Source organism: Alligator sinensis, unplaced genomic scaffold (assembly GCF_000455745.1).
Source record: "Alligator sinensis unplaced genomic scaffold, ASM45574v1 scaffold135_2, whole genome shotgun sequence".
Classification (NCBI taxonomy): Eukaryota; Metazoa; Chordata; order Crocodylia; family Alligatoridae; genus Alligator; species Alligator sinensis.
This window is the reverse complement of record NW_005842067.1, coordinates 2,324,401-2,347,942: the sequence shown is the minus strand read 5'-3', so window position 1 is coordinate 2,347,942 and position 23,542 is coordinate 2,324,401. Positions and strand designations below refer to the sequence as shown.

The window sequence follows — 23,542 nt, the reverse complement described above, 5'->3', positions numbered from 1 at the left end:
AAGAGCTGATGCACTATTTTTTAGCATGACAATGATGTCTCCCTAATAGCTCAGGGCTGAATAATTTGGTTCTGACTCCTACTTCAGGACCAGACCTAAGCCATTTATCTTCTGTGTGTGTGTGTGTATGCTTTAAATCTTCAGCAGATAAATAATTGGCTTTCTTTGCCTATTAGTAGACTGCCATGGAAAAGAATAACTTCTGCCTGCAGTCCCTGATTTGAATGCAATGTGGAGGTCTGTCAGCACTCGCAGACCTACAGCAAGCACGCTGAAAATAGCGCTCACCTGGGGTGCAGATGAGGAGCCTTTACAGCGTGCGGCCCACTTCCCAAAGTCCATTTACACAAATGGGATTGCAAAGGTGGAAATGGAGGCAGATTTTGGCCTTCACGTTTTAGTTCCACTAAGGCCAACACCAGCTCAGCCCGTTGTTTTCAAGCAGTGAGGTTCAGACCCTTCCAGAAAAGTTAACGTGATTGCTAATCTCATATATTTCTTGAAGTAGATTTGTGTTCTCTTGAAAACCCCTATCCCTCTACCTCGTCACCAGGTAAAATGGCCTGGTCCTTCAAGGCAGCGGGGAGCAGAAGGTGGATATTCCCAGAGGTGGGTAAAGAGCTGCACTGCGCTTGTTGCCGTGTCTCTGTATAAAGGTGGTTTTGCGGGGATTTCTGTAACTCCAGTGCTAGATCGCTGTTGGGAGGCTGGAGCGCCAGCCTGCACATACAGTTCATGCTTGGGGCACATTTTTTTTTTAATAATACAATCTTACTGCTTATGATTTTAATTTAAATAAATAAAAGAGGAGCAAAGACAAGACATGCTGGTCTGCTAGAAGGAAGAAATACTTCAGTTCACTTTTTCTCTATTTTCTGTGAATTGGCAAGGCTGGGTTTGCTCAGCAGCTTCAAACATACCTTGTACTGAAATAGGCCATGATGTTTGATTAACTAGTGTCAGCACTAGAATAGCAATGCAGTGCCAGGAATGGCATTGCTCATTAGAGCTGTCTTCCGAGCCACGAGAGGAAGCACGTGAGTTTCATGAGGTTTCATACCCGGGTTTACAATCCAGTAGAGCTGAGTTGAGTACATCTTATGCTATTCCCTCCTTCTGTGACACTTACAGAGGCAACAGCTGCTTCAAGCTGGCCTGATGACTTGACAGTTATTGTGATAGAAATGAGATTTAAGATTTAATTAAGTATCTGGTTACTGTCAACTGCTGCTGCTTAGTTGATCAGCCTAAGAACTACAGATTGTATGAATAGCGCTCTGTGGGAATGCTGTTGTACTTCCAGCTCATAGTTCAGATTTCTTTGATGCTTCATCTTTTCCAGCAGCCTTGGTGTAATAATAGAAACAGAATAATGCATTCAGCAGCTTTCTTCCAAGATCCTCAATGCACTTGACAGACAATGAGCCTTACATCCTCTTCAAGGTATTATTACACCTAAGTTGTATAGTATGGCAGACTGGGGTTATCTGTCTATCATATGTCTTTATATAGTACCTACTACTGGCATTTAAGCATTGAATAGAAGCAGGAGCCCTGACTTTCTGTAGATAAACTCTTATGTGCATTATACCTACTTAAAATGTACTTGCTACCTGGGCCCCACTCCTGTCCAACCACACAGAAGTCAATGACATCTTTCAGCTTAGTCAGAAAAGTTACTCCAAGCCTTTTTTTAGACCATGATGCTTGGAATAAATTCATACTTCACTGGATGAAACAAATTACTCATAACTGTCCTGGCTAACTTAATACATTTACTTGCCTGTTCATTTCTAATATTGCATTAGAGAATGTTTTCAATATTGCTCCAGATTTATACAAAACAAAGTAACTTATGAAAAATAACTGGTTTACAGTCCACTTTGAACTTATGTGGTTTGAATGATGAAGTATTTAGTTTAAAGGAAATTGAGTAGCTTCAGGTTTTATTTTATATTCAAGCAAAAGTTTATTTCCATTTAATTTCATTAGTCCCTGAGGGAGACTAGAAGAATAAAATTGTCTATTGACAGAGCAGTTGTTCTGGCATATACAAATGTTGGTAAACCCGTTCTCCAGCTGTAAGGCAGCCTGATCATTAGGATGTTTATCACTGTGATGCTGAGTCCTGGCACAGTTGTGCACATCACAATACTACACAAGACAAACATTTTAGACTAAGCCAGGGCCACAGTGTATCCCCCCTCCCACCTTCTCCCCTGTTTTGAGACCCTCAAATTAGACCATTATTTCTTTATGAGTAGAGGCAATCAGCTGGGTTAGTCTGAAGCCAGGCAGAAGGCAGAGTAGATGTGCACCTGATAGATTAATTGAATCTGAGGTGTATAAGCTGTCTGAGCAGCAGCTCACTTCATCAGATAAAAAGAGTCATCATAGCATCTAGACCAGTTACTCTCACCCTCGGTGCTGCCAGATCCTTTGGGCTAGGGACAGACATTACACACAAACTGGTTTAAACCTGTAACAGAACACATGTTCAGTACACATAAACTAGTTGGAAAATGGCTGAAACTGGTTTGAGATAAATCTGGTTGAATATAGTATCACACTACATTCAACTAATTGATTTGGGTCAAACCAGTTTATGCAGTGTCTGTCCCAGACCCCTTCCTGGTTTAAGTTAAATCAGAATCCTCCAGCATCCCAGCTGCTTTGCTGGGTGGGGCTGTGCTCTCTGTTTTAGCCCAGCAGGGCTGGCCCTGTCCTTCTGCACCCTTGGTGCAGCTCAGGCAGAGACTGCAGACACAGTGGTGTCTGCCTGGCTTCCTCCTTCCCTCCCTTCCCTCCCCACCCCCCCCCCCCTGCTTAAGCAGGGATTCCCCCTCCCCTCTGCCTTACACAGACACCTCTCAGCATTAGCTAGCAGACCACGTGCTGGCTACAGTTCATGCTGTGGCAGACAGGACAGTGTCAGCTTAGAGCTTTTTGGAGCTAATCAACAGGTAGCTGGCAATGTCCCTCCATTCCTTCCTTGGAAAACAGTTAAGAAGAGCTTGAACTAATGAGAGATCCTTTTGTTTTGTTGATGTGTGCTAAATGCTAACAGATCGCTGTGTAGCTTCCTGCTGTGTAACTCAGTGCTTTATCAGCTCCCTGCTGGCTCCCTCCTGGTCAGAAGCGGGGAGGGAACCCCTCCCTAATCAGTGTCCTGCCCAGGCCTGGCCACATCCCCCTTCAGCTCAGCACTATGGAAGGGAAGGGAGGGCCGCTCTAGTGCCCTCCAGCTTCTAGCCTGAGCCACTGGAGGCATGTGCCTGCATTTCTGGATTGAAAAGGGAATGTCTATTCACCTCCATATTGGTTGCAGTTTTACAGGTTGGACTAACCTGTAAAGATTGAATCAACTCAGGCTCAGGCTTTTTGAATGGCTGTCCCTAGCTTTGAAGTATACCATGAGGGGTATGGAAATAGGTGAGGTGTGTGGAGCTAAACAGATAAGCCAGACTCAGGTGTGTCCCTGCCTGGATGATTCCCCGACCCCTACTGTCCAACCCCTGTATCAGGTAGTAGGTATTGTAATATAGAAAGTAATTTTAGAAATTGAATGCCACCTAATTCATGAAAGTTATGGAGGGATGCCTCAAGTCCATTGAGTCCAAAATCCAGTCAGTCCATCAGGTACACTTCTACCCTGTCTTCTGCCATTGTGTGTTGGTTTCCCTGGCTTGCTTTCTGATCTCTGGAGTTCTAATATTTGTCTTTGATTATGCTTAACAGAGCTTGTATCATTTAATCTATTGCTGTAATCAGTGTCTATTAGAGCTTTCAGATGGATTGACTCTACTGGTTAGAATACACAAAGCCTAAAAGAAATGCTGCCAAGATTAGTCTTGCCTGATTATATACCCCCCTGTATGAAAGAACTACAGGGTAGCAGAGGTTTGTTTGTTTTTTTTATTCAAAGTATATTTACAGGTATAAGAAAAGCACTTTGCTTATGTCGGGTGTTCTCACAAGTACGCTTGATTATTTTGAGAACTAACTGTAAGAGGAGTTGAGAATGAGAATCTTGGACAGTCCCAACCAGAATTGCAATTATAATAATTCAGTTGAAGAACTTGTGGAAATTAATTAAATATATTCTGGCATTGCCTAAATGCCCTGTTCTCAGATTTTACTAGATTGGTGCAAGGATAGAATAAAAATCTTACTGGCTGGTCCTGGTATTGGTTCGGAAGATAACTGCAATAGATAACTGCACTAGAGTGAAAGTTGAATGCTAATTGCTGTAATCAAGCACACTGATAATCCAGAATGGGAAACCAGGTGGAAAGAATGATTCACATAGTTCCATTCATATGAGGTCTGACCTTGATGTGAGCTTAGCAAAATAAGCCTAACACACCCTATAACAGCAACGGCCTTTCCCAGGCTGGACAAAATAGAAAATGTTCTACATGATCAGGAGGATTTACAGCATTTTAAACATGTTAGTCTAATGACGTCGACAGCTTTAAAATAAAATTTCAACCATTGCGCTGAGACAGGTGTCAAGAGTTCCTGTAAAAAGATATGTAGTCAAAATGCTGGATACTTTACACTTTTTTTAATTAACCTAGCTTCTTCCTGGATCCAAATAGTTAAAATGACGTGTACTCTTCCAGTGCCAAAATATTACGTGTCCTTTTAGTTTTTAACAAAGAGCATGAAAGACATAACCCTCATCTCATTGTTTTAAAAATAAAAATATGGTCAGCCCAAGCATATAAAAATCATATATCAGGCCTCCAAAGATAGGCAACTCATTTAAAATTCACAAAGACTTTAAAATTAGTTTTATTTGTAATCCAGTTTCCCAGCTTTTAGGATGTGCATGCTTCGTGTATCCAGTCTTAACAGTCGTGAAGGCTTCTCTGCCGCCTCCCCCTCCCCCCCTCCTGTTTTTAAATTAAAGATAGGATTCTTATAAAACCACTTGGCTTCTGGGTCTGGATATGAGAGAGAGTAAATAATTCAAAATGTTGTTCTTAAGTTTATCAACATCACTATCATTAAAGTGTAGTAGACGGCTGTAAAATTAAATACCATATTTACTTGAATACAAGACAAGGTGTTTCCTGCCCCCCCACCCCCCGAACACGACCAAGATGAGGTTTCCCCCCCAATCAGCATGGGGAAAAAAGCCCCTCATCTTATAATTGCATACAAGAAAATCTCACTAAATACATTGTCTATCATTAAACTGCTTCCAAAATCAGCATGTGATCATTAATGAAAACCAACTATGTAGTTGTTTAAATGCAGCCAACACTGAGCATGACTATAATACACATGGCCCACACTGGGCAAACATGCTGTGAATGTATGTTGCCCTTAAAAAAAGGGGGGCGGGGGCAGGTGTTCCTTCTGCAGGGAACTGGCACTGGGCCTAGAGGTACTGCAATGCTAGGCCAGCACCGGGAGGGCCAGAGCCAGTCCCGACCCCCTCCTCTTGGTGCCAAAATTGCTACATTTGATATGCTGATGGGAACTTACCACAAGGGCAGGTTAATATAGCATACCTGAATAAGACATATGGTAATGCCCATTAAGTATAGTCCCCCTCACCGCTGACTCTTTCCAGTCATGGTGAGCTACAACATTGCATACAGTTCTCTCAGAATCCCTCTGTCAGCCCCTCTCTCATTCTGGTGTATATGATTAGTGTGGCCATGTTTTCCATGAGGTGAAGCTGGACCAGGTTGCCCTCCACCTCATCTGCATATAAACTTTTGTAGCCTCCCAGGACTGTTGACAGATCACCCAGTTCCAGTCATGAGGGGGCTAAATGGCACAGGGATCCTTTGGTGGGGGGTGGGGTATCCGGAGTATACATACATACTGAGCCGTGTAAAGCTGTAGGGTCACTGGTTTGAAATGCTTTTGAGTCTGGTGGAGCCCAGCCCAATGAACTATGTGACAAATCACAAGCCTTTGGCTAATATCATGTATATTTTGTACTACATATAAGTAGGTGCCAAAGTGCTGCTCAGAAGTGTGTTTATGGAGTACCTCTGCTAAAACTTGCAGCAGTTTCAAAAAAAAGGTAACGTATCATTTCTGGATAACCCGAGTGCATGGGTACTAAATGCAAATTGCTACAGCCATGTTTAATGTAAAGGTGGTTTTCAAATTTGCTCCTTACTTCCATGCGCTCAAGGAAAGCAGGGTCTGACAGAGAGGGGGAAGGGGCTGGCAGGGGAAAAAGTCAGAGGGAAGCGGAGAGCAGAGGGCTACCTGACGGGCCCCCGCCTCCCCACCCCAGTTTTACTTTCCCTGCTGTAGTAGTGGGGCGGGAAAAAATTCAAGGCAAACCTCCAATAATTAGATTCTATACCTGGAAAAACTATAAGAAAATGATAGATTTTCCATATATTTAATGTTTGAGGGGGCATCATCTTAGTATTCAGGGTCATCTTCTATTAAATAAATATGGTACTTAACAAATGCCAGCAAATGCATGATGGTGGGAAACACTATTTTTTGTTGTGAATCTCTGTGGACCTGGGTCCTAAGACTGAGTTGGCTGTTATATCACAGGATACATAATTCCACAGTGAAACAAGGATTGTTCCTTGAAACAATTACAGAAAGGCAAACCACAGCACATGATTCAGTAATAATCCTTCTCTCTATGGGGAGAGAAATTTATTGTTCATGGCTATTTCTAAAAATCATTTTGATGAATTTGGTTGGCAAACAATATCACTAACTTGCACACCTGCACTGTGTGCAAGCAGTAAAAAACATCCAAGCATCACAAGGTCACTTCTGAAGTTCACACCATCACTGATCCTTTCTGATGGAATACAGGTGTATGAAAAGATGGTGCTAATCTCACCAAGTTTAACATTCACATCCACCAGAGGTCCAGAGTAATTTCACTGGAAATTAATGACTCGGGTGTTATTTGAGTACAATTCACAATGGGATTTCCAAATTAAAAAATAAAAATAAAAACAGAAAACCCCCTTATGCCTAATGTCAGAAAATGAGCATTGTTCCTTTTTCAGAAAACCTCACATTCCACAAGAATGGCATCCCTTTTCCTGGTCTCAGTGGGAACAGGATTGGGGTTCAGGCCATCCGATCAAGCTTTCAAGTGAGAAAGATGCAGTGATACCGGTAGGGTACAATGCAAATTCACCTATCTCTTGAACTTTCATAATCAATTGCAACATAAATTTTGATTTCTCATACTTGTGTGCCTTGCAAACCTGATAAAACATTGCTTTAATGCGTATATTAGAAGGCTATAATATACATTTACGCATTGGATGAAAAATCCAGGAATCCTTAATAAAAAGCTATAAATAACCTCTTTTGGTCTCCTGTGAAGCACACAGGGGATTGCTCCAAACAAACTTTCACAGACCTCTGCTGCTTGATTCCAGAAACGGAGTATAAGGGCTTGTCTACCCAAGATAAGGTTTGCTGTACAGCTGTGCTAGAAAGTTTTCTGAGGGTGTGGATACACATACATTTGGAGATGTTTCAGAAGGGCAGTGGCTGTTATTAACTGTTACGTGTGGACAGGCTGGGAAGGATTTCAGTGTAGGAAAACTGCTTCAGATTTAACCCTGAACAAAGCAGTGTTAAAGTTGAAGCTGTTTTTCTATATTTGCATTGTTCCCGGCTTATCCACACATAACAATGGCGAGAATGCAATAGCCCTGCCATAGCCCTGCCCTTTTGAAATGTGTCCAAACGGTGAGGGGAGGTGCAAATTAGATGGGCAATGAACTTTTCCTGCTACAGCTGAAACCAGTTCACTGAATAAAATAAAAGGACATGTTGCCAAAAGGATTTATTATACTGGTCTAATTGTGTCCACATTAGGGTTTTTGCCTTCCTACCTATGTGGGCCAATGGGTGACTTTTTTGTGCTCGTAACTTGCTTGATTCTGCAAAATTTTTAAGCCTTAGTGGGCATGATGGAGGTAGCTGTAGTAGTGTATCTGTGGTTCATCCCTGCCACTGAGGATAAGGAGGAGGATTGGCTCTGTTCATGGGCTATGAACAGGAGGGGTGGAAAATGGGATCGCAGCTGTACACCACACACCACAGGACCTCCTTGTCTATAGCATTGTGGCATCTACATCATCATGGGTGCCCACATTTTTAGAGGTGCATCTTTAGGCATCTAAATACCATCAACAGACTAGCTTTGGCAACTATTTATCCCCAAATTCTTAAGATTATCACACTGCTACTGCAAAGTACAAAACCAGACACACAAAGAACACTATGTTTTATACCCATCAGTTCTTAAGTTTTTTTTCTCTCTCTTTTTTCTTTTACAACTGAAAAGGTTTACATTTATAACCACTGTGCTTTACTGAATGTACTTTGCAGTGTACATAAATCAGAATAATATTGTTTCCCATCACATATAATGGCACTCAATGTATCACATTAGTAAGAAAAATGAATAGCTCAGGCACAATACTAATATAAGAGCTTAATAAAATGGGCAAGAAAATATTACTGGTAAATAATTACCGGAAGGAAATTGAGCTTCACTAGTGCATAGTTTAACTTTTAATATTTTCTTGTTTTAAAAAACAAAAACAAAACAACAGCCAACAATAAAGATACTGCAGTGTTATATAGCCTGCTATCTGATAACAGAACAAGGTTACTGATTCTGTGGGGAGCTGTTAATTTTGTCACATTATCTTGTTACCTTTGAAAGGCCACATGTGACCATATGCTATCTAGGCCTTTTGATCATGCTTGCAGAACAGAAAGTTGCTCTAACTTCCCTGTAATAAAGCACTACTGATCAAGAGAAAAAAGCACAGTAGCCTGTGATAGTTCATGAAAATACCTCTGAAAGTCAGGTTTGCTGGCTGAGTGCATTTTTATTTCCGTGACTTCATATTTAAAGGTAAAATTAAGGGATTGCTGGGAGAGAACATTACCATCATTTCATAAATGCAGTTAGTTTAATGTGTGTACTGAAAAAATAATTCTTCTTGTCAATTTGTCATTTTTAACTGCATTATGGTAGGGTCCAAACTGGGCATTCTTCAGGAATTCAAGAAGGCACAGGATCTGTACTGAAGGCTTATGGCCTAAAAGGACAAAGAATAGACTCTGGGGAAAAAAAGAACCGTGACATAAGCACAAAGTCTGATTGCAGCTGGGTTTGAGGGAAGTTATTCTAATGTGAATGATGAGTGCGGAGTTGGTCCCTAAATGTCCAGGATGGTGATGATCCACGTGATGCTAGTTTGGGATTTGCTTTGTTGGTAATAGTGGGTTTCTTTTATGGTCTTATGCATGATATATCCCCAGCTGACCCTTAGCATTGTCATTATTTGTTTCTATTTCAATATTTTGTTTGACTCCAAATATAAATTCTGATGAAAGTCGAGAAGCAGGGTCTCTGGAGATGTAAGGGAGATGGGGAAGAGACCTGAAGGATGCAGCATAAGAAGCTGATCCTATCTAATCCCCCATCCTCTGTGCTAAAGATAATGAGCCAAATCCTAGGATCCATCCTTCAGGGAATAAAACCTTTGACACGAGTTTCCTGGGGTAGTTCCCACTGTGCACAGATCCTGTCCCTCCTGCAGCTTTTGTGATGGCCGATGGAGCCGGGGGAACGGACTCTGTCACTTCCCAGTGGCCTGTGGGAGCTCTTCGGGAAAGGTCATAGCTCTAGCTTGCAATGGAGCGTTGATAGCAGGGAGCTGGGAGAAAGCCCTGAAGGACGCATGGAGGGAGATGCTGCCTGCACTGATGCCCCAAGCCTACAGCAGAGTTTCGCAGGCTTCCTCAGAGCCCGAGGTAAAGAATTTGGAGGATGCTGTATTGGGGGTGGGGGAGTGCTTGCAATTTTCTTCCCCCTCAACTCATGGCCCGAGGTTTCACCATGGCTCTCACCCTTTGGCCCCTTATGGCTGGATGTGTAGCTTGCAGTTCATCATCCTGGAAAGGTGCCGATTTTGATCTCCTTGAGGACAGCCAGAACAGGGTTTTGAGCGTAAACTTTTCTTAGCCTAGAAAATGTAGGTCACAAAATGATGCTGCACAACTCCTAGCTCCAACTCATACATGAAAGCAGTAGCCTCAGTGCATTTTCTTTTGCTGGCTTGAAGTCAGATGTTAGCACTTAGTAAATCATAACCAGGCTCCAGTGGCTAGATAAGATAGCCACTGTGTTTTTAAAATCTATTCCATAGGATCTAAGCATCCACTCTACTGTTTATTTTTTCTTAACTTGTGGGATACTGTAACTTGGCGTAGCAGCGCCATCCGCAGCCAAGGTCATAAGTTTGAAAGCGAGCCGTGCCGATTAGTCTCTGGAGAAGCAGGCTACATATCATGACGGAAGTGGAGCAGTCTCCGAGGGAGAGGGTTGACCACTCCACGTGTCAGCAGCTGCAGGCAGGACCACAAAGAGACTCATTGATGCTGCTGCTCCATTGCCCTGAGAGGGAAGGAAAGTGGTGGGTGGCAGTTCCGAAAAAGGGGATGGGGTAAAAATGAGTGAAAAGCCTCTTAAAAGCTCATTCTGCAACTGAACAAACACAGTTCATTTGTAACTTCCTGTGTTATCAAATCGCCCACATCAGTCAGTGTCTCCAACACAGCACAGAGGGATGGAGGGAGAGTAAATGTATAGTCTCCCCTGAATCGCCATTCGTATTAACATCTCCTCTGTGTTTCTCGAAAGTTCCTGTGTGTCTGGGTCAGTCTGAGCTCTCTGGGACACAGGCTGAGTTTGTGTGACTTTTGTATTGCATAGAGCAGGGGTGGGCAAAATGCAGCTCATGGACTGGATGCGGCCTGCCAGGCTATTCTATCCAGCCCGCGGGGCCCCTAAAAAATTTAGAAAATTAATATTTATCTGCCCTGGGCTGCCTGTCATGTGGCCCTCAATGCCTTGCCAAAACTCAGTAAGCAGCCCTCTGCCCAAAATAATTGCCTGCCCCTGGCATAGAGCATGCTGTTGGCTTGCTGTATTGCTAACAGCTCAAATGCAGAGAAGGCAGTCTGCTTTTCTGTTCCTGTGCTTGGTGCAGGGGCAGAACAGTGGACACAAGTGCACTTATACCATGTTTGCACTTCCTGGATCTGTGAGCTTTTGTGGGGCGTGTCTGATCCCTGGTTATGGAAACATAAGTAAATCAGGTACAGGCATAGATTCAGTAGCTGTAAAGAAGTATGACCAGGAGGAAGTGGAGGCCCAATATAAGAACTTCATCTCAAGGTCAAAAATGTTTGTGGGCAGCTGGAGTGGCACAAAAGGATGGGGAAGAGATGAATCAAGCTTCCAGAATTAATTCAAGGCAAAATAGTCTGCAGTGATAATTAAAACACCCTGGGTGGCACCTGTGTATACTTTGTACATGGAGAAGCAAACCTCAAAAGAGACAGGCTACCTACAGCATTGCCAATACTTAAATGAAGAACACCTAATAAGGTGCAACACACATGGGGAGTCTGTTATCTATACTGTAAGGGGAAAATGATTTGCATCAGTGATATTGGTTGATCTAAGGGGATACGCAGGCAAAGTTATTTGGGTAAATGTGATCTCTAATAAAAGAGATCATATTTACCCAAATAACCTTGCCTGCCCTTGCATCAGTGACATGCTTTCCAAATTGTCCTATGCCTTTGTCACAAATTTATTTACAAGTTTTTAATTTCTTCTTGTATTTTCTGTTTCCAAAATGTCTGTGCATCAGCATTTGAAAATAAAAGTAATGGATTGTTTTGGGTTGGGTTTTTTTGCGGGGTGGGGGGGAGTGGGGAGAGGTAATGAGCCTTCTCATTTCATATTATTTTACATAAGGAGCAGGTTGTTATAAATGATGTACTTACAGTTTGGTTGGTAAGGCAGACGTCTGTGCCATTTATATATGTGATCATCACCTAGTATGCAGAAACACATGATGATTCTTGTGCATCTACAACTTATTTTTGTGCCCATGCATGCGCATAGACAATCTCCCCAGAACATATTACTTGAAAAATGGGGAGTTGGAAATGGTGGGAAAGGTCTACAAGGGCATGCAGACTTGAAGTATTTTGTAAAACATTACTAAGTTACATCTGTTCAGCCTGGTGGGTCTTTTATCTGCATTGTAGATCCAATTAATTTATTTTGGCTGTGCATTTATATTGGCTGGATGACTGTATTCAAGAAAATGATAATTAACAATGTGTTGAGTTGGGAAAGTTAACTAGCGGGGTAGCTTAGCAATCAGAGCTAGATCTAGCATCGTTTAACATCTTTTATTGAGGACCTGGAACATGAAGGGAATTTTCAGTTGACATCAAATTCTGGCTTGTCTCAAAAAGAAACATTTCCTTTGATAATTCCAGGATTTCTTTTTTAAGCCCAGCTTGTTTTTCCTGTTCTTGGTTGTAAGTCTGTCTAAATACTCGGTATCTTACTGCTCCAAAAGGTAAACGCTATTATCATGAGTACTGACGTCACTCTTTAGTGTGTTGTACAGCTTCTCACCTTGTGCCACATAACAACAGTGGCTTTGCACAATCTGCAAATTATGTTAAATATGTGCACGTTATTATTTGGCATAACTGACCCTCCCTCAACTGCTTCCACATAAAATGCATTCCTCTTCCAGAGTATGTCACTAATGGTGGTCAAATGACATGTGGGTTTTTTAAATTTAGCACTGTTTGTCAGTGCCTTTTACAATAGGTTGTAAAAGAGAGAGTTCAATTCTCTTATTACACCTGCATCTCTAAAATTGAAACCATTCCACTGAAATCCTTGTGTTTTATCCTGATGCAAAGGAGGATCAAGTTGAGAAATTTCTTCTACAGATATCTTCAAAGTACCAAGGTATTGGAAGAGGAAGGCAAATACTGCTTTGCGAGTGTGGGTAGATAGGTCAGCATGATTGAACAGTAATAAATCATTTAAAATAGAGAAAATTTTAAAGAGAATGTCTCTGGAACAGAGTGCACAAATGTTTATGGTTCCCAGTCCTAAAATATGATCTCCTAGCACATACTTTCCTACCCCTGTATGTTCCTGTGGACTTCCCTGAGATATAAAAGTCTGCGCTAGCTGATCATACGATCAGTAGGGCTCAAGATCCTTAATCATTGAATTCCATTCCTATACTCATCGCTGTATAAAAGTTACCCTGCAGGGAGCCCACATCCAGAAGAGTCTGTAATATAGAGATCATATAGATGCAGAATGAACAGGATGCACTGGCGAGCCCAGAGGAAGGGTTTCCCTGTTGACTCGCTGCTTTTGGGCATCATGGAAGAAGTGAGTCTTAGCTTAGAATAACATTTATGGGAGTTAACCAGAGGCATTTGCCAAAGGAATGAATCTGTTGCTTCCTGAAATACCCTGTAGTACTGTCTAGTATCTGATTTATAACAATAGTGGAGGTCTTACTGCAAGGTTGTTTTTTTTTGTTCTTATAGTGTCCATGGAAACAATTTAAAATGAAAATTACAGGGCAAATCCTCGGGTGGTGCAACCTGCCTTGGCTCCATGGAAAACGACTTGCTTCAGCTCGGGAACTGCCTTCTGGATGCTGCCATAAGTTCTGAAATTGTTTGTGTTCCCACAAACAATTATTCGTTATTTTAGATCCATTTTGATTGACTAGCCTTTTTCTGAAAAGGTTTGGTCCATTCTCCTTCTCATCTGAGTGCTTCAACATATTGAATCCCCCTTACCTATGTTATCTTAAACACACTTCCTCCCAGTTCACTAAATTCATCAGCAGACTTAAGTATAAGTTATTTTTAAAAAATGGCCCTGATCTCTGGTTAAAAAGTGACTTTCAAATGACACGGGAGGCAACAATGGAATTGGGTGGCACAGGTTTTTAGCTGTACAGTATTTATACAGTACCTGTAGCACATGCAACCTTGCTTGCTCTCTGACCCTTCTCCAACATGATTCAATCATTGCACATACTGCGATAACCAGTCCAAGCAGACTCTAGGTCTTAATGCTGGGGCTGTTAAAACTCTTGCCTAAAATCTCTTCTCTCTCTTGTTTTTCAGTTGTATCACTTTGAACCCCACAGCCCTTCAGTCTGCAGCATACGCAATTACTTTATACATTGCAAAGCCACGTCCCTAGAAAACTGAGACTAGAACCCCAGCCCCTTGTCAGTCAAAGCACAGGCTTCTCTCTTGACCTAAAGGAACTGTATTTGTACTATATTTGATAATAGTAGATCCCTTATCTAATCAGTATAGCAACTGCATTATTGTATCTGCAGAGGTCCTGATCCAGTAACAGGATTCTTGTGTAGATCCCTGTGACCTACACAGTGTCCCACTGAAGCCAGTGGGATTCTGCGCTCAACACAGTATCTACCCTGGAAGATTGAAATGCAGTCTGGGCCAAGGGCAACACATAAAGGGCCTATATTAACATATGCTTCCCTGTTTCTGGTTTTGGTCCAGTCTATTTAATGTCAATGGGAATGAACTGTTTGCATCAGGAGATTTTGCCTAAGGTATGTTACTAGCCTGATGCACGTTAGTAACTCCCAAGTAATCAAACCATCGGTGTTCTGTCCCAAACTAACGAGATCTGGAAATGCAATTCAATTCCCAACCTTAAGGCATTCCCATGAAAGGCATAAAATAAATCTTATATGAAAGTGCTGCCAAAGTAATTTGAAATAAATCAGAAACCAAAATATATGAAACCACAAAGTGTCCCATTTTATGAATGGCTTATTCTCCAAGTATCTCAGATTTGGATAAACTTGCTGGAGGGGAGTGGAATCCATTGCATTTCTAGTGTTTCTTTTCATTTCTAAACAGCACAAAATAGACATTTTGTCACAGTGGAGCCAGTGAGTGAGGAAAGTAGAAAGTTGAGCGGTTTATAGAGAACAAAATATTGAAAAACAGATCATAAAAGCTGATTCATGATGACGGAACATAAGAGCCAGATTTAGGCTGCCAGTTCTGCTTACCTTGCTGTTGAAGAGAGATTCTGATCTTCGTCAAACTTTAGATTTCATGCTCTAGCCACAGTCATGAAAGGGGAGCATTCTGCATGCATTTCATGGTCTGGATGCCTCCAGTTCCTGCCAGGGGCAAGAAGCCAGATAACACCAGTGCTCCTCCTTGCTCCAGACAAATATACTCTTTTTCAAGGCAGGAATAATGCTCACACTTTATTTAGTGAAGAGCCCTGTGTGTCCCTTGAGGCTGAAAATGATTAATAATAATCTCTAGTGCTTGGCCATAGCTTCCAGCATCCAAAAATCAGACAGGGCCTGAATTTGGCTCCACATAAGGCTAATTTATATAAGAAATGATGCAGAGTTGAACAGTGAGTTGTTGGTTTTGGTATAGGAAATGTCCTTTCTGGGGCTGTGGATGGTGTGGTTTCTTCTTCCTTGCCTGGAAACCTCCAGAAGCGACCAAGTCAGTTGGTTGGAGAACCCTTTTGCTTTATTCTCAGCCCAAATCTAATCCTTCTTCTTATAGAGAACATCATTCTTAGTAGTGCCGGCATTGTAAAAGCAACAGCCCTGCCACGTGCAATCCCGGTGTGAGCGTGTTGCAAACAGTCCACAGTCTCTCTATTGTGGTAGAAGTAAAACCAAGTGAGAGATCTCCATGAGAGAGGGAGGTAGCCAAGAGCTGTTACAGGGTGTAATTTTATGATTAATGCTACTTTTACTGGGATGGGGAGGTGAAATCTCCAGTCGATCCTAAAGAAGACTTCCTTCTGATCCCAGTCTGTTTGTCAAAGAAGTTTCAGTTGCTGTACCAAAAGATGTTTCAAGTAGTTGTCTGTCTCCTGAGACATAAGATTATTATAATATAAATAAAGACTCAATGAGATCCAAAAAGCGTTACTTTTTGAGGGCAATGAAATACAAATCATCTCATCAGACACAATGCACGTTCTCACTAGATAAGCCATGCTATTGGTTATTAGAGCAACTATGTGACAGCATTAATAGAGGCTATGAGGAGAACTTTAGAGGACAAATATATAGCTATCAACAGTTTATATAGTTGGATACATGTTTATTGGCAGCTATCCCGTATCCAATTTGTAGTATTTTATATTGTCCTTGTGAAAATTAAAACCAGATTGGGCCTTAATACAAGCAAACAACACAAAAACTAGACCTTGTTATGAGAGAGAAGATTGGGCTTAGAGTTTGTATAGTCCAGACACAAATGCCACCTGAGCATCTCATGTCTTCCCAAGGGGAAAATCTGAAACATTATAGAATATTGGCATTAATGCATGAACAGCAGGGAAAAAGTTATGGTGATTTAATAATCAGTATGATGTTTCATGCAACACTGGAAAGTGATACATAATTTGAATGGTAGTCAGGAAAAGCTGATCAGTGACGAGGAACATGTTGCCTCTGCTGGAAGCTCTTAGGATAATTGCTATCATGCAGCTGCTGCATGCTATAGCTGCTTTTTTTTTTAATTGTAGAAACAATATTTTGTTTTCTCATCAAGACTCAGCTCTGAAACTTTTTACATTTCATGAAGGCATGTAAATAAGCTGCAGTTTTTGGAGGAGTCCAAAGGACTTAGCTGCTCAACTTCCTTTGAAACAGGTCCTTCATTATGTGGGGCTTTTTTTAAAGTGAGAAACTGAGTCTGCAAATAGTGCCCAATCAAAGGCTCGCTGTTGACTTGAAGACAACAGAAGGGACAATTTTTGCCTGATCTAGCCACAGAAAGTGATCTATAGCTGTGACCAAACATAAGTGCACGGCTGCAGACCACTTAAAAAAATGGCCCACTGAGTGAAAATCTGAACCCTCATTGCATGAGGGGTCACATGAAGACTTTTCAAAACAGAGCATCCTCTGTAACTTCTGTCTGTGCTGCCTGCCGCCGTTTTCAGAATGCGAGGCGGGAAAGGGAGTGGAGGGAGTTCAGTTTGGGGGTATTACAGCCCTGCTGCAGGGTGAAGCGGGTGTACTGAAGCCCCTCCAAGGTGGGGAGCTTCAATTCACCCACCTCACCCTCCGGTGTCAGCTGGGGAACCCCTCCAAAAACTTTGCAGCCTTGCAGGGAGGAAGGGCCATTGTTACACAAAACCGGCTGCGGGCTCCTAACCAGTAACTAGATTCTTCTCCCCCCTGGAATGAACAGTGAACTTCTGTTTGGTCCGGGGGATCGTCGTAATTCAGAATACTTTCTGCAAAGCGTTCTCAGTTACAGCGGAGACCTGTACTTCTGTCCAGGGCCGTCCCTGCGGGGCGTGAATCGGTGTAACTGCCCCAGATCCCGCACTTTGGGGGGGCCCCGTGGAGCTGGGCAGAGCGGCCATGGTGACTTCACACTGCTGCTGCTGGCTTCATGTCCAGCTACTCACTACCCCCCAGCCCGTTGATGGCGGTGGCAGCTTCTTTGCATCTGGGGTGTGCAGGATCAGGGTGGGAGCGGGGTCCCGCACGGGCTGATTTGCCCTGGGCCCTGCACCCTGCTCAGGTCAGCTCTGCTTCTGTCTGCACCCTAAAGGGCTCAGAAGCTGATGCAGGGCTAACATTATCCAGCATAGCTGCAGATCATTGTCTTCAGAGAAGAAATGGGCATCCAAAAATTGTGACTACATCCGAGAGTATGAATATTGAGCCTAGTGCTCAAACTGTGGTAGCATCTTCATTCTTGGCAAAACACAGTGGCCCTCTCCATAGAAAACTATTCACTTATGGTAGCTCAGATTCCACCAAAACTTGGACATCTACTCCCCTAAACCTCTCCCCTATGGTTTACTCTGAAGAACAAACCATATGTTTTTACTCTTCCATGTCCTCACACTAAACATCTTTTTTCATCTTTTTTGTTGTTGTTTTTCCTCTTGTATAGATTAATCCTGGGAGTAAGGCAGCCATGGCTAACCTCTGCCCAGGAGATATTATTCTGGCAATTAATGGAGAGAGCACAGAAAACATGACTCATCTAGAGGCACAGAACAAGATCAAAGCATCTATGGACCAACTGTTGCTATCTGTGAACAGGTAAGTGTCCTTACACACTTAATAACTCATCCAGTACATAGTTGCTGTGTCCACGTTTGTATAGAAATGTCCGTTCCTTGAGGTGTTCATCTGCAGCCACGAGGCAGCTGTGACTGTGTTCCTGTTCTCTTTTGTTTCTCTTTGAGAGAGACGGCATTGGAAGTATTCAGTTGTGGTAGTTCACAACTGTGTGGACTGTGTGAAGTGGGGTTCCCCAAGATCTAGTACAGTTTGGCATCTTGACTGAGGATGGATTGGAGTGCACGTTTGGTAAAACTGTGGATAACATCAAGCTTGTGGAGCAGACAGAAAGAGGGAAGGATTAAGATTCAAAATAGCCTTGATGTATAGGGAAAACTGGCCTGAAAGAAATAGGAAAAGTGTCCCTATGGGCAAGTGCAAAGTATTTTACTTAGGATGGAACAGAAGTGCATAAATACAAAGCAGGGAATGACTGGCTAGGCTGCAAGGCTGCAGAAAAGGCCCTGAGGGTTGAAGAGGACCACAAGCTGGGTCAGCAATCTAATAACACTGCAACAAAAACCTATTTACATGTTATATGCAAGTCACTAGGAGTGATTCCTCCATGCTGTTCAGCTTGGGAGAACCTCACCTCAAGTCCTGTGCCCAGTTTTGTGTTCTGTACTTCACAAAAGATGCAGAGAATTTGGAAAGAGTCCATGGGATCACAACAAAAAATGGGCAGAGGTCTTCAAAACTTGATGTAGGGAGGTTAGAAAAATTAGGATTATTTTGTCTGGAGAAGAGAAGATTTAAGTGGAGATTTGATAGCTATAAATAGGGAAAAGAGTTGTTACAAGGACAGTTGTGAGCAACTGTTCCCTTTTCCTCCAAGAAAAGGACAGAAGTAATTGGCCTATTGAAAAAAGGGGGATTTATGTTGGATATTAGGAAGAGTTTTCAAACTCTAGAGGTGGTTAAGCACTTGAACAGATTATCTAAAGAGCCTATGGACTCTGTCACTGGGTTTGTAGGTTAGACGGATGTTTGGGGTGATCCTTCCTTGAGCAGAAATTGGACTAGATGACTTCCTAAAGTCCATTCCAGCCCTATTTATCTATGATTCTGTGTTTGTTGGTATTTGAATTCACATCTGCACACTGTAGGACTCCTGGCAGAAGGAAATTTATGTCTGGTGGGACAGCACTGAAGCCTTAAAACCAGTGGCAAAATCTTCTGACTTCATTGATAGCAAAATTGGAACCAAAGTCTGGCTTGGAGAAGCATCCCATCCTATGAGTTTTCTTCCTTTTTTTTAATGGGCAGCTTGTTAGTTAACAAACCTCACAGCATTCTGCTAAGTCCCTTTATTTTAGAACAATTTTAAAGCAAAATAAAGTTGTATATTAATGCATTTTGGTTTTGCTGCCGTTAGAACTCATTCCATGGCCAAACGTTTCTAATTAAACCACAGGTTTATTTAATTGTTCAGCAGAATGAGTGATCTTTATAAGGCACAACAGTGACTAATGTTATCTTTAATAGATTTAAATAAGATTATAAGATTTTTCCACTTCAAGTTAAAAAGGCATTTCCTCATGTAAACAGCTACTATTTATTGTTTATACTTCCTTCTAAAAACTCTTTAGCTTTCTGGACCTGGAAATCCAGTATGAAGTTATTAGCTATTAGTGTTTTACAAGCACTATTCTTTATTGGAGAGTGTGTTTTTCCTTCTGTACAGCTGCCCTAAATGAAACAACCCTCTTTGAGAATGGAGTGCATTGTGGTAGGTCCTGTACGAGCAAATGAAGGTCCCTTCCCAAATGAACTGAAGTATTTGTTTGGAAAAACACCTTATCAGAAGGAAGGTTTTCTACAGCTACAGAGAAACCATTTTTCTGCATATCCCTGCAAGTGGCTCACTCAAGCAAGACTGACAGAGCACTTGACACCAAACGAGGGTTATACCAAAAGTGTAAGAATGAGGACTCCCTCATATCTCCACCAACAAGCTAGAAGTCCCTTCTCCGCTCCTTCTCCCCCTTCTCTGTTCCACAACACGGCAGAGAAGGCAGAGGTGAAAGTCTTGCTGCAACTATAAGTTACGCGTTGAGGGGCTATTTTCGAAGGAGCAAGTACCTTGGAACCTTTTTTTTTTTTTTAATGCTGAACTGGAGCGGGGCTTCATTATTAGTGATCAACAGAAATGCATTGAAATGGAGTCTTCATTTGACTATAAGTGGATTTAAGTTCTGTGTGATTTCATTGATGCCCAATCCAAATCCCTACAGATGTCACTGAGTGTTCTGTATTCAAGTGGGAGCTGCATCAGGCCCTATGACCCAGCCTATGTTCAGTAACAAATATTTTTTTAAAATGGAAATGTGGAGCTGTTATAAAGGACTCATTAAACTTAATGGCTGGGGGCAGAAGTTATACATAAACTGGTTTAAGTAATGAGAAACTGGTTTAAACCTGTACAGAACAGAAGTTCAGTACACATAAACCAGTTTCAAAATGGCTGAAATTGGTTTAAGATAAACTTGGTTGAATGTGGTATCAAACTGACGTAATTTGACTGACGTCAAACCAGTTTATAAAACTTCTGTACTGGACCCCTTCCTGGTTCAAGTTAAATCATAGTCCCCTAGCATCCCAGCATGCTCTCCAGCCCTGGGCTGGACTGTGCTGTCTGCTTCAGCAGAGAAGGGTTGGCAGGGGTGGTGGGAAAAGGGCCGGGGGAAGAAAGCGCGGACTGCCCCCTGCCCCCCAGGCAAACCCCAGCTGGAGTCTGGGGCAGGGAGTGGGGGTTGAACTTCCCTTCCCCTGAGTACAGAGCTGCCCTGCTAAAAACATACTGCTGGCTGCGACTGTGGACTACAAATCCCAGAGGCACCTGGATGCAGGAAGAGGAAGTGATGGGCAACCCTGCAGAGTTCTGTTGCTGTGAGTCTGGGCTGCAAATCCCAGAGACCTCAGGGGCAGCAGGAAGAGGAAACGAACACACAGCCCATGCTGGCTATGTGCCAGAGAGCTGTGCTGTAGTTCCCCTGGCTTCTGGCCTCAGCCACTGCAGGCATGTAGCTGCATTTCCTGAATCAAAAGTGAATGTCTATGCAGTTGTTTCTCAGCTTAATCTCTGCAGTTTAGACTAACCGACAAAGACTGAATAGATTCAGCCTTGGGCTTTTTGACTGTCTGTGCTTAGTCAATTGGTTCACAGTTTCTTCCAAAGGGCTATTTTATAAAACCCCCCAATTTTATTTTTTTTTAAGTTAAATGACATGAATATATTTCATGATATGGAATAAGATCAAATGAGCAGTGAATAGAAACTTTGTTGCCAGAGCAGTTTTAAGAGAGACTTCTTTCCATTTAGAAAGGCCAAATATAAAGTTAAGTTGATGACTAACATCCAGTGTTGGAAGTAGACCAGCGCCCAACCAGGCTGTGCTTAAATAATTCCGGAGAGGTCTGATGGAAAATCGGACACAGTCAGGCTCTGCTGTGGGAGTGGAATCCTACTGGAAACAGCCAAGTTTGGTTAAAATATCTAGCTTTTATATAACATTCTGCATCCGTAGATCTTCTTGGGTTTACAAGGGAGCTCAGCATCGTTATCTCCATTCTATGCCTGAAGATGCTGAAGTAAAAAGAGAAGTGACTTGCCCTGGAGGCCCAGAACTGAATGCAAGTCTTCTGAGGCCCAGTCTAGAGCTGCTTCCATGTACTGTTTAACAGCTTTTGAGGTATATCAAGGTGTTGCTCCACTGGGTGGTCAGAGGTGTTCGAATCTAGGCTGAATGTCATCAATGGCATGTGAGAAAGTTCATCTTTTGCACAGCTTTATTATAGCACAATTCTCTACCAGTAAGATTCATGGTTGTACTGGTCAGCAGATGTGTGCTACAATCCTATTGATCACAGCTGTGTTTATATACGGTTGTAGCTAACATGTTTCTACACTAAGTGTTAACTGTACCGCACTGAAAGTTGATCTCCATTGTGATAGTTTTGTTTTTACCCCAGTCACATCAGTGGCTGAGAGAAGAAATCCGAGTTGTACTGCACCAGCGCAACTGTCTGTCACGCAGAGTCAGTTCTGGAGAAGGAGCTGACACATGGGTGACTGGTGCCACCTTAGTCAGGGGGGGCACATGCCCCCCCCAGCAACCAGTCAGTGACCGGGGGGGGGTCCCCTGCAGCTGATCTCGGCAGCCGGGAAGTGGCTGCAGCATTCCCGGAAGTGGCTACGGTGCTCCCACTCCCCAGCTGGCGCGCTCACAGGGTGGGCAGTGGCACTCCTGCCTGCCCCCCTTCCCATTGCCTGAGCATGTGCACCCGCTATGCATCTCCACTAATCTGACAGCTGCTCAGAATGCTTTATAGTGAGAAACTAAACAAGGCCTTTTTTTTACTTATCTAGGAGAACCTTAAGAGATAATGGAAGCTCCTGTACGTGAAGGGTATTTCTGATACTAACTCTTTGATCTAATAAGCAAAGGCAAAACATGATCTACTGGCTTGACGCTATATCTAGATAAACTGAGACTAGAAATAAGGGGGCTATTTTTAACATCTGGCGTAATTTTGCCTTTACAACCATCGACCAAGAAATGTGATGGACTCTCTGTCGCTTGAACTTTTGAGATAAGGTGCAATGTTTTTTTCCAAAAGGCTCTAAATCTAAATCAAAACACGTATTACTCGACCAGGAGTTCCATGCTTGATGCAGGAATTGCTAGGTGCAATGTTCACATCTTCTGTGCAGGTGTTATGACTGTGTTTGTAACTGTCCAGCTGACCTTAATGGCACTGAACTGGTGAAAATGGTAAAGGACCTGGTAACGTCATGTGGCCAGTTTTGGGGAGATAAGAAACCTCTCGGTGTCCATGCACAATATCCATTCACTTCTAGGAGAGTAGTGCAGATGCATCTAGGAGAGAAACTGGATCCAAAAGGACTGCTTTCTTCATGTATTAGTTTAAGGACTAGATTTTGTAGCTGTTTCAAATCTGGCTACCTAATTCTTGATAAATCTGCACAATTGCCTTGATGCTTTAACAGTTAATTTAATAAATCTCTATTTAAGGTCTTTCTTTGAATAGGGAAAATGGAAAACTATTTTATACAGTAAGAAAAGTAACTACAGTAACATTTTATCTATTTTTAGCTTGGCCAAACTGACTGTTTGGTGACATGGATTTCTCTCCTCTGTCCCAAGTGATCCTTTGACTTGCCAATTAATTCTGCCCAGTTGTTAGTCATTGCTCAAGACTGATTCAGAGTTACATCCTCACTGAAAATGAATCACTGTTTAAGTGCCGCCTTTCTAATAAGGGAGTGAGATAATTTTAGTGAAGCGAGTATCCCTGGGGATAATAGGCATGGTTTGGGGTTTTGTTGTCTAGTGCTGCTATTCTCACACTACTGAAAGTCTTTTCAGTTTGTGAGTGGTTTGAAGTAATTAGCCCTGTATGGAATTGGCTTTAGGTACCATCCTAGTTCACCAATTAAGCCATTGAGTATGATACTAGTCTATCCTGTGAACATCCTTCAGCAGTCTGTATCAACCCCTCTTGCCCGTGCCCTC

General features: G+C 42.4%; 1 protein-coding gene across 1 annotated transcript in view; it reads left to right on the top strand.

Moving 5' to 3' along the window:
• Window positions 1-23,542, top strand: part of PDLIM4 (PDZ and LIM domain 4) — a 90,899-nt gene that overhangs the window by 5,994 nt on the left and 61,363 nt on the right. The window contains exon 2 of the mRNA XM_006023570.2: window positions 17,833-17,984. Within this exon, the coding sequence (XP_006023632.2) occupies window positions 17,857-17,984 (128 nt within the window). The 5' untranslated portion in view covers window positions 17,833-17,856. The remainder of the gene's footprint in view (window positions 1-17,832; window positions 17,985-23,542) is intronic.